Source organism: Pygocentrus nattereri, chromosome 13 (assembly GCF_015220715.1).
Source record: "Pygocentrus nattereri isolate fPygNat1 chromosome 13, fPygNat1.pri, whole genome shotgun sequence".
Classification (NCBI taxonomy): Eukaryota; Metazoa; Chordata; class Actinopteri; order Characiformes; family Serrasalmidae; genus Pygocentrus; species Pygocentrus nattereri.
In genome coordinates, this window is record NC_051223.1 from 13,179,706 (window position 1) to 13,192,635 (window position 12,930).

The window sequence follows — 12,930 nt, forward strand, 5'->3', positions numbered from 1 at the left end:
CCTTTTGCAAATGTGGGATCTTCATTTGAAGGAGGAGATAACAGTGTTTGAAGTTCACAGTAAAGAACTTTCCTTATTCAACTATGCCAATGTAAATAGTTTCCATTCTATAGCACCTTTAAAAAGCAAACTTTTCAACTAATTTAACAAATATTAAAGAGGTCTCTGAAGAGCAAAACATTAAATATATGCTTGCATTGAGCGAAGCAGTCCCCCTTTCTCCTTCACCAAAGAGCATTTGTAATTTCAGCAATACTTTCCAACATGTCATTGTAGCTACTCTACAATGACATGTATCTATTCTTGTTATAGATGAAATCAAAGCCTAATGCAGACAAAAGAAAGCCTGCAAAACATGTTGTCAGGCATTTCACAAACAACAACTCATATTGCTCTATATTTACCTCAAGGTCATTCCAGTCATCAAAAGTAAACAGAAACTAAAAATGTGCCATGGATTCAAAGAAAAAAATATTTTTACTTATAGGCCAAGAGAGATGTGTAAATAGCATCCAACCACATTTCTCTAGAGCAAAGGCATACTGTGGAAGGCTGTGTATTGAAGCTCAGTAATAACAGCCTTTGTTAGCTTCTAATATGACAAGTGGGACATCTTTCTAATTGCATGAGGAAGATTTAAAGCTTGATGAGGAGAGAGGAGGAAATTAGGGTTGCGGTCGCTGGCTCATTTTCTGCATTTGATTTTACAATAATATTTAAAGCAAAACAAAATGTGAATTGAGTGTGGAGGGTTGAGTCCCTATATGTAAAAAAAGAAAGCAATAAATGCATTAATTGAGACACATCATGGTACTAATGAAAATAAAAATGCTCTAAAAGCTTCTAATTTGGTGATTTAACATGTAAGCAATGTTTTTAGCCATGTAGCTAATTCTAAAGCTTTCAGCCTGCATCAACTAGTAAATATAGCTAGTGTACAAGATGTGTAATATTACAATTATTTGTATGACAATAAACTGTAGTCTAAACTGCCATGATCAAGACAGCCCGAGTCACTAGCAAACTAAAAGTCAATGGACACCCAAATCTTTTCTGTAAATAAATGCCAAAAACTCTCAAACTACATACTGCTATTAATTAAGGCTTGATTTTACTGTGAACTATACAAATGTAGCTGAATGCAGATATTTTAGAGAACTGGTACTATAAAATCTGACCTACAATTATGTTTGCAATTTTGCTGTTTCTGTTCATATGTAACTGTTAATCTAGAATTAACTGAATCTACAAAAAAAAAAAAAAAACCTGAGAAAATACTAACAGAATCTAACGTTCTTGTGTTGTGTAACACGCATGGACATGAAAGGGAGTCTGATTTCACAGGGGAGTAAAAATTCAGTACAGTACTCTCTTGTCTAAGACTTGTCTTGGCTGCTTGTTGTGCTCAACTAAACAGTAAAGTTCTGTTCATTTTTATAGTCCACAGTAAATTACACTGCAACACAAACCTTCATTAAGGTCTGTGTGACCTTAATGAAAACCTGGTTGAGCAGGTTTTAAGACACTTTGGGCATATATTTATTGAAAAGACTCTTGACTTTCTCAAATTGGTTTCAATTGGTTTCTGGTGTTTGTAAGCTAAACTGGCTTCATAACTCCAGCACTAAACAAAAGATAAAAGCCTGAAGACCAAACATGTCTTGGCTGATCATTACATCTTGTTGCTTCATGAATGTGGCAATACTTCTATTCTGATGAACTAATGAGCTCCTAATTTAGAGCATCAATTGAAATTCACAGAAAAAGCTCTGTTCATTTTTCTTCTAAACAAAAAAAAGCTAAGAGTTCCTTATTTGTGTATGTTACTGATTACAAAATGACAAACCTCACAGGTCTACTGAAAATCTTTTGGCTACAAAGTTAGTGGTCAGATGATGTAACATCACAACAAGGGAAATATAAACAATGGCAAGATATAAACTGCTTTCTAATTATATGTTAAGTTTTTGCAAAATGGCTAAGAATGCTAAACAGCTAGATCCCCAAACTCTAGACAGGCAGTGCAACTAAAACCAATGACAATATTACATAAGAAGAAGCCTATGCCACCCAAGCTGACAACAAAACAGCTGTGAAACAGATAAAAGATAAAGAATTGTAAAGTTTTAGGATAAGTGTTGTAGTGAGCTAAGATTCTGTTAAGCTGGTAAATTTGAAAAGATTTTGCCTTTGCTTGTCAGAGGTAGAGTGCATCCAACTTCAACAGGTCCCAGCCAGTGACAAACCCCAAAGAAACCCATTAAAAGATCCCCCAACAGAGATGTCTATCAGTTAAACACACAGAGGATAGGCTGGGACTCTTTCAAAAATAATTTCCCTCCAGTCATCCCCACTGTTGAGCTGCAATTCCTAGGAGAACTTCATGTTTATCTGCTTTCAACACCAATTAAAGGGCTAACGTATGTGGGACAGGGAGTAGTGACGAGAATATAACCTCCTCTCATTTCTCCCTTACCACTGCCCTACTGTAAAGCCCACAGGCATGCTGGACTTAGCAGTCCGCATTAGAACAGCATCAGGTCCAGCGCTCTCTTAATCTAATCATATCTTCACATGAAGTTTCCTTCTGTACGCCAGATGCAGTCCTTGACATGAAACCCCAGATACTGCTTTGATATCACAGATCTTACAATCCAGAACTTTGTCTCTTTGACATATCAGCGCCTGCGGTTCATGACAAGACAGCACTTGAAAATGCATAAAGGAAGGCTGTTGAAGCTGAAGTTGATCTGGTCGCAAGACTTGAGGTGAGTGTTCAATGAGATTAATGAAAAAATCCAAATCCTTACTGCATTTAACATAGCCAAAACTCATTTTTAAATGCCAACAGGGACTTAATTATGATTCATTATGTAGCAGTTACTACTAAAGTCTTGAGATTAATAATTGAATAAAATTCAATGTAACACTCTAGTTTTGAATGGTATGCATGGGTGTTCCTGAAGTATGCTGGTTATCTTGATGAGTGTAGGAGACAAAACATGAAATCTTGCATTTACTGCAGTTATTTATCTCCTTACTGATTTTCTTTGACCGGTGCAGGCCCTCAGTGAATCACCAGTACCATCCAAACTGTCATTATGTTATTAGTGCAGGGGATATTTGGCTTGCTGGGGTTTAGGTAACAAACTACTCCATCTGTTACAAATGATTGCTGACTACTTTGCTGTTAGCTTGCTAGTTTGAATGATAAAGACAATATGGCTAACAATAACAAAAAGGCATGAAACCATGGCAGTCAATTAAAATTTTTGACTGTTGTCGAAAGAAAACCTTGTATCTCCATTTTTCATGTTTTTCAGTTTTTGACTGTGGCACGGTAATGACCGAGAGAGCCGGCAGGAAGGCAGGGCCCGAAACGCCAAGCAGCAATGAAACTCAGCAAGGACAGCAGGAAGAGAGCTGCGAGTGTGAGGGGGTGGAGCGCAAAGCCCGAGCTCCCCCGACGGATGCGAGTCACGGGAGTGACAGCAGGAGGAGTAGGACAAAGGTGCCGGCAAGGTGCAAGTCCCGAGCTCCACTGCCTGGTCCCCACCCCGGTTATGCAGCGAGGCAGCTTCACTACACCTCACGTTTGACCCGGGCAGCCTAGCTGCCAGCTGGGGGCAGTAACGAGGAGGCGGAGCGGTGAGCTCTTGTTCCTCAGCTCTTTTTAAAAGGTGCTCACGCTGACAGCCATATCTTTAAAAAGAACTGAGAGGGAACAGAGCAAGAGGGAGGGACGAGCAGCAGCATACTGAAGAGCTGAAAAGCTTGAGGCAGAAACTGAAATGTTTAGGTAGAAGCCACTGAAAATTGGGCAGCATAGGTTTGGTTGTGTATAGTTTGTGTATTTATTTGGGTGAATTAAAATAATGTCTGCTGCAATCCTGAACCCTGCCTCCAGTGTCCTCTTTGAGCCCGGGGTAGCACATGCAGTGCTACACTGACATAATTTGAAAATACCCATTACCCTTTACATTGTATGTACATTTTATGATGAATGGACTAAAAAATGACCCAAAATGTTTTGGGGAAAAGTCTGGTTCCATTGACTTACATTAAAAGTAGGGTTTTTCCTTCTCCTATAAAATTACCATTTTGGAGATACGTTTTCTTCCGACAACAGCGATATGTTTAAACGTCTCAAAAAACATGTTTGCAAAACAAAGTTTGCATGGCTAGCTGATTAGCTCACTGAGGTTAACCGACCTTGAGCAAGTGCACTCAATTTGAGAAATGCTCTCCTCAATGTCCCCTCCTCTTCTTTTGCTATAAATAGCTGCTTGTGAAACACAGGTGTAATGCACATCCAACTGGTGAGTCAAAGTGGGCGAGGGGCCTGTGAGGATTTTTGGTCCTTTTTAAATAAAGGAAAACATGTCAAAATTGTCCATGGTAATCAATGGTTTAAAAAAAGGGACAGCAGATAATGTTTGGTTTGAAAATTGCTGAAGCATTCCTTTAAGAGGTTAAAAGCAAGGCCTAATTCCAAAGCATGTGTCTTTCGCTCAACTTCACAGAGTTGATCAGAATCTCCACAAAACTGTGTTCTCTGAGTGTTTCACAAGAGAAGCAGAAGGGAGGAAATGTCAGAGTGGGGCTGTGTTGATTTCTGGGTGGTAAAGAGAAGTTGCATGATGGACAGGCCATGTAATGCATCTGCCACAGTCCGTCTGCTCTCAAGGCCTGATGGTAATGGGTGTTGACGCCAGGCTGTTTAAAGGTCCCAATATCCCCCCCAAGAGAACCAGCTGTGCCTTTACAGCCTCTATTCGCAACCAGTCCTACAGACTACACCCATCAGGCCACTCACAGCCCCAGGGCTAAAATTAAATCAAGTAATATGACATTATAAAGCCTTCAGAGATTTTCACAAGGGGGATGAAATAATTTTGCTTATCATTTAGTGAAATACAAATAGGCTGATATGGCTACAGACCTGGCACTCTGATTTTATATGAGGGGAAAGACTTAAAAAAATTAAAAAAAAAAAAATTATTCTGATAACTATTTATTAGGAAATTATTCAATGTTAAAAATTTGAGTGCAAAAACAAGCCTGTATTTTATTGAAAATTACTATAATTGATTCTAGCATTACAAAATGAACACAGCTGATTTGTCACCTTCAGATCAATGCATGGCGGTTCATTGATGCATTTTTAAACGCCTAATCTTTAGAAAGACGTGAAACTAAAAGAGAATGATGATTACAAACTAACCACTCAAATCCTTTCAGACTACTTCGGCACTGTTCAAAAGTATGAATTTCTATGAGAAAAGTGAATATACACATTTTTATCTAGAAGGCATTCCTGCAGTGAGTGATAAAGGGCAATTACCTATTTCTGTCTTCAGAGGCTCTTTTGATTGGTCTCTGTGTGTAGCGCTTTGGACTGAGCCAATTAGAAGAGCTCAGGGATAGTGGCTGGAGATGCTGGGGGCCATGTGGGCAGGTGGCAAAGATATATGCACTTTTGTATACCCACCACCTGAGACACTACACAGAAGATAAAAAAGAATTGTAGAAGAGGCAGTCTCCGAAAGAACTCTTTCCTCTCTGCCAGTCATTTCCATGACAATGAAAGGAAGGTCTAATCCTACACATGCATTTTTCTTCCAGACACAAGATACACACAGAATTTTATTCAGTTCATGTTTCTTGAAATATAACCAAATTTGTGACAACAAATAGATAAACTTTCAAACATAGATTGTATGGATTTGAAATAATATGAAAATGCATGCAGAAAGAGAATGAAACATTTCTTGGAATACTTCTTCAGAAAGGGAGTGTAAATGTTCAGTATGTACTTCTGTATAGGTCCATATTGTCTAATGAAATGTCACAAAATTTAGCTGCCACTCAATTTCATATGTGTGTGAACACAGACGAGCGAATGTTTTTGGCAATATAGTGTACCTGTGGCCACAGAGGTGATTGGAACACCTGCATTCAATGATTTGGATGGCTGAGTGAATACTTTTGGCAATATAGTGTATCTTAAAACATATACTGACTCAAAAAGTATACCTATTTGCATCTCCACTCAATGTCCATTTTGTAAACTCCATTTACAACCCCAATTCCAATGAAGTTGGGACGTTGTGTAAAACAGAATACGAAGATTTGCAAATCCTTTTCAACCTATATTCAATTGAATACACTACAAAGACAAGAAATTTAATTTTCAAACGGATAAACTTTATTGTTTTTTGCAAATATTCACTCATTTTGAATTTGATGCCTGCAACACGTTCCAAAGAAGTTGAGGAATGCTCAAAAAACACCTGTTTGGAACGTTCCACAGGTGAACAGGTTAATTGGAAACAGGCAAGTGTCATAACTGGGTATAAAGGGAGCATCCCTGAAAGGCTCAGTCGTTCACAAGCACAGGATGGGGCAAGGTTCACCACTTTGTGAACAACTGCGTGAGCAAATAGTCCAACAGTTTAAGAACGTTTCTTAACGTGCAATTGCAAGGAATTTAGGGATTTCATCATCTACAGTCTATAATATCATTAAAAGATTCAGAGAATCTGGAGAAATCTCTGCAAGTAAGCAGCAAGGCAGATAACCAACATTCAACGCCCGTGACCTTCGATCCCTCAGGCGGCACTGCATTAAAAACCGACATCATTCTGTAACGGATATTACCACATGGGCTCTGGAACACTTAAGAAAACCATTGTCTGTGAACACAGTTCGTTGCTCCATCTACAAGTGCAAGTTAAAACTCTGCTATGCAAAGCGAAAGCCATATATCAACAACACCCAGAAACGCCGCTGGCTTCTCTGGGCCTGAGCTCATGTGAGATGGACTGACGCAAAGTGGAAAAGTGTCCTGTGGTCTGACGAGTCCACATTTCAAATTGTTTTTGGAAATCATGGACGTCGTGTCCTCCGGGCCAAAGAGGAAAAGTACTGTCCGGATTGTTATCAGTGTAAAGTTCAAAAGCCAGCATCTCTGATGGTATGGGGGGTGTGTTAGTGTCCATGGCATGGGTAACTTGCACATCTGTGAAGGCATCATTAATGCTGAAAGGTACATACAGGTTTTGGAGCAACATATGCTGCCATACAAGTCTTTTTCAGGGACGTCCCTGCTTATTTCAGCAAGAAAATGCCAAGCCACATTCTGGATGTGTTATAACAGCGTGGCTTCGTAGTAAAAGGCTCCAGGTACTAGACTGGCCTGCCTGCAGTCCAGACCTGTCTCCCATTGAAAATCTGTGACGCATTATGAAGCACAAAATACGCCAACGGAGACCCCGTTCTGTTGAGCAACTGAAGTTGTACATCAAGCAAGAATGGGAAAGAATTCTACCTACAAAGCTTCAACAATTAGTGTTCTCAATTCTCAAATGCTTAATGAGTGTTGTTAAAAGGAAAGGTGATGTAACACAGTGTTAAACATGTCCCTGTCCCAACTTCTTTGGAATGTGTTGCAGGCATCAATTTCAAAATGAGTGAATATTTGCAAAAAACAATAGAGTTTATCCATTTGAACATTAAATATCCTGTCTTTGTAGTGTGTTCAATTGAACATAGATTAAAAAGGATTTGCAAATCATCGCATTCTGTTTTTATTTATGTTTTACACAATGTCCCAACTTTATTGGAATTGGGGTTGTACCTCAGAGGTGCAGAGAGTTGTCCATGTGTTTCTCTGCATACTTTGTTAGCCCGTGTTACCCTTTTCTTCAATGGTCAGGACCTCTCAGAACCACCACAGAGAAGGTATTATTTTGGTGGTGGTTCATTCTCAACGCTGCAGTGACACTGACGTGATGGTGACATATTTGGCATATTAAAGAGTATAACACTGGTATGAGTGGATCAGACACAGCAGTGCTGCTGGAGCTTTTAATCACCTGAGAATAGTCCACCGAACAAAAAGAAGAAAAGCATTAAGGGGGGCTAAAAGCTATGCATAAAAACAGGTGGACTTAATTGTATTTAATTGTAACTACAAAGTGCACCAATATGGTAAGTGGAGCTGATAAAATATACAAAGAGTGTGGATACAAGGTAAGTGTACTTAATTAATAAAGTGACTGATCAGTAAAAATAAAAATAAAAATAAATCAAGTTCTTTAAATCAAGGATCAGTGGGTCTTCTATAATGTCAGATTAGCTCAACCAGTCCCTGTAGTATTGAATAATAAGCTTTAGTTCTTAAGAAGTCTGTGATTTTAAGGGGTTATTACTTACTGGAAAGTTCACAGCTTATTATGAACCACAGCTTATCATCCCCAGAAAGTGGATATGATAAGAAAGATAGCCAAGGATAACCTCAAAGCAACAGAAACAACAGGTGCACAGAGAACAATAAGCACCACAATCATCCACATTCTCACACCCCACTCCTCTGTGGGAAAAGAGCGTAAACTAGTAGTGCAAAATAGAAACACAAACATTATGCAAACGTCACAAACACTCATGCCAGACAAAACAAAAATATAACTATTTGGCAATAATTCAGCTTGTCATGTTTGGAGCAAGAACACTCCACCCGTACTCAGGCCTGCGCTGTAGAACTAATTAACAAGAGAATTCAACACCAGAGCACGATTTTGTCAGTACACATCAGCACTGTAGCCCACTGTCTGCATAATCTCCATGCTTTAACAGTTCACTCACAAACGCTCATGTCATTCCTGCAGCTCAAGCTGCTGTTAATAACATCAGATGAGCAACAAATAACAGTGATTATAGATATGTGTTTTGTTGTGGCTCATGGATGGCAGAGCATATTTCAGGCCAAGCATCAGCAACCTGACTGCTTACATTTAAATCGACAAACCAATTATAAAGAAGGATGTAGTATTACTATTGTTATGGTTGTGATACACTCTTTTCTATTTTTTCTGTCTTCATGGTGGAAAGTGTGAGAATAACAGAGCAACTGCCTCCCTGCTAAACTGTTGCAGGCTTTAGAAAATGAACTGTGCACAAAAACAGCCTGATGTTCCTCAGATATGTTTTTTTTCTAGTTTTGTATCTGGCTGTGAAATGCAGTGAAGTGCACAGTCAAAAAAAACACTGACACTATTCATGAATAGATTTATGAAGAAATGCTATTAGCATGACATGAAAGATAGTTTTAGTCAGTGGCATAATTGGATTTTGTTACCAGCCAGTTTTTTTTTAGATATATCATCAGAAGGTTCATTAGTCTTTAAACTGAAAAATCGAACTCCATAGACTATTCTGGCACCACTATAGAGGCAGGTAAACATATCTACAACAAATGTAGTAGTGGTTAAACTTTTATTTGTGGCTGGAGTGTCCCATTAACTGAAAGTTATTTTAAAAATATTACTCTGACAATGAAAGTTATAAATTTGATTAATAACAGAGCAGGCATTTAATTACCACCTCAATTGGCCAAATCATCTAGGTTTCAAAACACAACAAGTAGTTAAGTAATCCCAAATGAATGGTTGAACATACTGACATCAAGACAGATGCTACTACTGTTTTTAGCTATGAGAGCTAAGTGTTCTGTCCATTTTTATAGATAAAGGTAGACTGTATACAGTGTCCAAATAAAGATGTTGCTTGAAGGGAGTTTGGAATTATTAAGGTCTGCAGTTTGTACAATGTTAACTGGTGGTTATGCAAGACCACGTGCAAAAAAATAAGCAAACTTTGGACACCAACCATGTCTTGGGTGATTACATTTGAGCGAAGGGAAAACTGTAAACTAGATTTTTTTGCTATGCCAACATTTTAAATATTTCTGAATGAAACAGCACAAGGAAAAACGACCCTCAATAAAACTGGGTTATAGAGCAGTTTATCCCCACTCAACCTAATCCCAAGTTCTGATTAAAAGTTGGCCAGTTTTGACTGATTTACTGAACCTTGAACTTACCTGGCATTGCATGTACCAAATCTCCACACAAAGCCATGAAGCGGGGCTGTGGCTGCAGTTTATTGATGGCCTGCACAGCCTGCTTGGTGAGCCAGACCTCCTCAGACCATTCATCTCCTCCTCCATCACAGTCCCCCACACTCCAGGCTTTCATCAGGCCCAGCTGAGGGTCCGCTGCCTGGATGAAGTAGAATGGCCCCTTCCATTCTTTCTCTTTATCTGTGAAGTACAGGAGAAGATGATTTCTGTTAGTAGAGTGGATACAATACCAGAATTTTGACTTTGATACTGATACCAAAGATCACTGTGTGTACATACACGTGTGTGTGTGTGTGAACAGGACTGGTTGTGAAGCAGTCAACTCTACAGACATAATTCAACACTAAATTACCACAATTCATCCAAAAAACCCCAGGAAACACACCTGGAAGTTGAGGATGCCTGGAGCACACAAAACTGTTAACTGTTAATTGGCTTATTATTAGTGTATTAATCACAACAAAAATGAACAAACAATATATTGTGCAGATGTATAATCTGCTGCAACACTGCACTGCTAGTCAACAAAGGACCTCAATAATTAATACTGCATTTATGGACGTTTATGCTAACATGACAATTATTTTACATAATCTAACATTACATAAGACACTTACTATCAAATTGCTCTAAAATATTCATTAAAAGCTTTATCTTTACTGGGGCTCATTCGCTCTGTGACCTGTCAGAAGTGTGATGGGAAAACCTGCGAAGCATGCAGCTAAACTGCCAAGGAGAAGCATTGCCCTGGTTGGAAAATGCAAATGAAAGATGCATCTTCTCTTGTGTTAAAGGAAACACAAACACGAGTAGAACTGTGGCTTCCGCCTTACAGGGCTTGAGGCACACACCCTCATCTTCGACCATACAACTCAAGCACTGTGTTTCTACACACACTCCCATAGCCCATTGTAACTTAGACAGAGAAGAAAAGAAGAGAACCTTCCTACCGGGAATAACAAGCTCCTGACTCTGCTTTTCCTACCATCATTTAGTAAGGAGAGATTATTTGAAGGACACGCAGCTAGATAAAAGGATATGAATAATGCTCCACATCAGAGTGAGCTATTAAGAGCATCACAGTTCTCTTTCTAACAGCACAGGCTATTTGAAACAATGCTATTAAATAACCTTTGCCTCCAAGTACAAAATCTGCAAGAAAAAAAAAGTCTGCTTGAATTTTAACAAGGCAACAACCTATGTTTTTTTTGAGGGCAAGCCTGGTCTTATAGGTAGGGATGGTGTCCACCCCACGTGGGAGGGTGCTGCCTTACTTTCGTGCAGCATAGCACAGTCTTTTAGTTAGTCGGCAGAGTAGTGTAAACAGCTGCTGACAGTCCAGAGCCGGGACCAGGCCGCAGACAGACAGGCTAAACCGACCATCTGCGATCCGCCTTGAGGCGTCACCCAAGATCAGCTTTATAGAGACTGTGTCTTTGCCCCGAATTAAAACTAAATTTAATCATAGAAAAACTCAATCAGTCCATTTAAATAACCTTATCAACATATATCCATGTTCTGATGATAGCACTAACACCTTAGATCTAAAACTTGGACTACTTAATATAAGGTCACTAAACTCTAGAGCAGTCAACGTAAATGAAATTATAAGCGATCATAAATTTGACTTTTTTTGTCTTACTGAAACATGGGTTAGACCAGATGAACATTTAGCTTTAAATGAAGCCACGCCTGTAGGCGATAATTATGCACATAGGCCAAGATTATCAGGCAAGGGAGGTGGGTCACAAAAAAGAAGGCATTTTCATTATTTAACATTTACAGGCCACCAGGGCCATACTCTGAATTTATAAAAGAATTTAGTGACTTCGCTGCAAACCTGGCTGTGTGCAACGATAAAGTAATAATTGTAGGGGATTTTAATATTCACTTTGAGAAGGTAGATGACCCACTAAAAAGGCATTTACCTCAATCCTAGACTGTTGGATTTACCCAAAATGTAACAGGGCCTACACACTACTGTAGTCATACGTTAGATTTAGTTTTGACACTAGGTCTTAACATAGACAAGCTTAATATCCTAACGCAAACCACAGCAATCTCCGACCATTACCTAATTTCATATGAGCTATGACTAGCTCACATGAAGCAACTCTGCAGCAACTCTCACTAGTGAAGTTTTTATGGACTTTTTTGATAATAAAATAAAAAATATTAGACAACAAATGCAACCCACAGTATCAAATTCAAATCCAGCTTGGCTGTCATCTGACTTGGCTGATATAGAACAAAACACAGCTGTAGAAAAGAGCCTGGAAACTTTTTACCCCCTCCCACAGCTAGAACTAGAGAAGATTATCTCTTCTACAAATTGCACAACCTGCACACTCGATGCAATTCCATCAAAATTACTCAAAAAAGTACTGCCAGTTATTATAAACCCTATTTCAACTATAGTAAACTTGTCCCTTAGTCTGGGCCATGTACCCAAAGCTTTTAAACTAGCAGTTATCAAACCCCTGATCAAGAAACCAAATCTTGATGTCGCAGTTTTGTCTAATTACAGGCCTGTTTCTAACTTACCATTTATATCAAAGATCTTAGAAAAAGCTGTGGCCCAACAACTTAGTTCATATCTACACAAGAACAGTAAGAAAACTAAATATTTGAACTGACATAATAAAACTTCTTCTTTAGGCTGCTCCCTTTAGGGGAGCCTCCAACTTGCCCTATCCATTGCCTCCTCTACTTTCACACCAACCATCTCCATGTCCACATTCACTATATCCATAAACCTTCTCTGAGGTCTACCTCTTCTCCTTCTACCCGGCAGCTCCATCTCCAACATTCTTTGACCAATATATCCACTATTCCTCCTCAACACATGTCCAAACCATCTCAACCTGGCCTCTCTGGCTTTATCTCCAAACTGCTCCACCTTCACTGTCCCTCTGATTTGTTCATTTCTAATTTTGTCCATCCTTGTCACTCCCAACGAAAATCTCAGCATCTTCATCTCTGCCACCTCCAGCTCAGCCTCCTGTCTT

The 12,930-nt window shown here is 39.1% G+C and overlaps 1 protein-coding gene across 3 annotated transcripts in view; it reads right to left on the minus strand.

Annotated features, from left to right (window-relative positions):
• The window catches only part of cpped1 (calcineurin-like phosphoesterase domain containing 1), a 55,692-nt gene that overhangs the window by 41,274 nt on the left and 1,488 nt on the right, over nucleotides 1–12,930 (minus strand). For all 3 annotated transcript variants that reach the window (XM_017705466.2, XM_037544384.1, XM_017705467.2), the window contains exon 2: nucleotides 9,884–10,102. In XM_017705466.2, coding sequence (XP_017560955.1) covers nucleotides 9,884–10,102 — 219 coding nt within the window. The remainder of the gene's footprint in view (nucleotides 1–9,883; nucleotides 10,103–12,930) is intronic.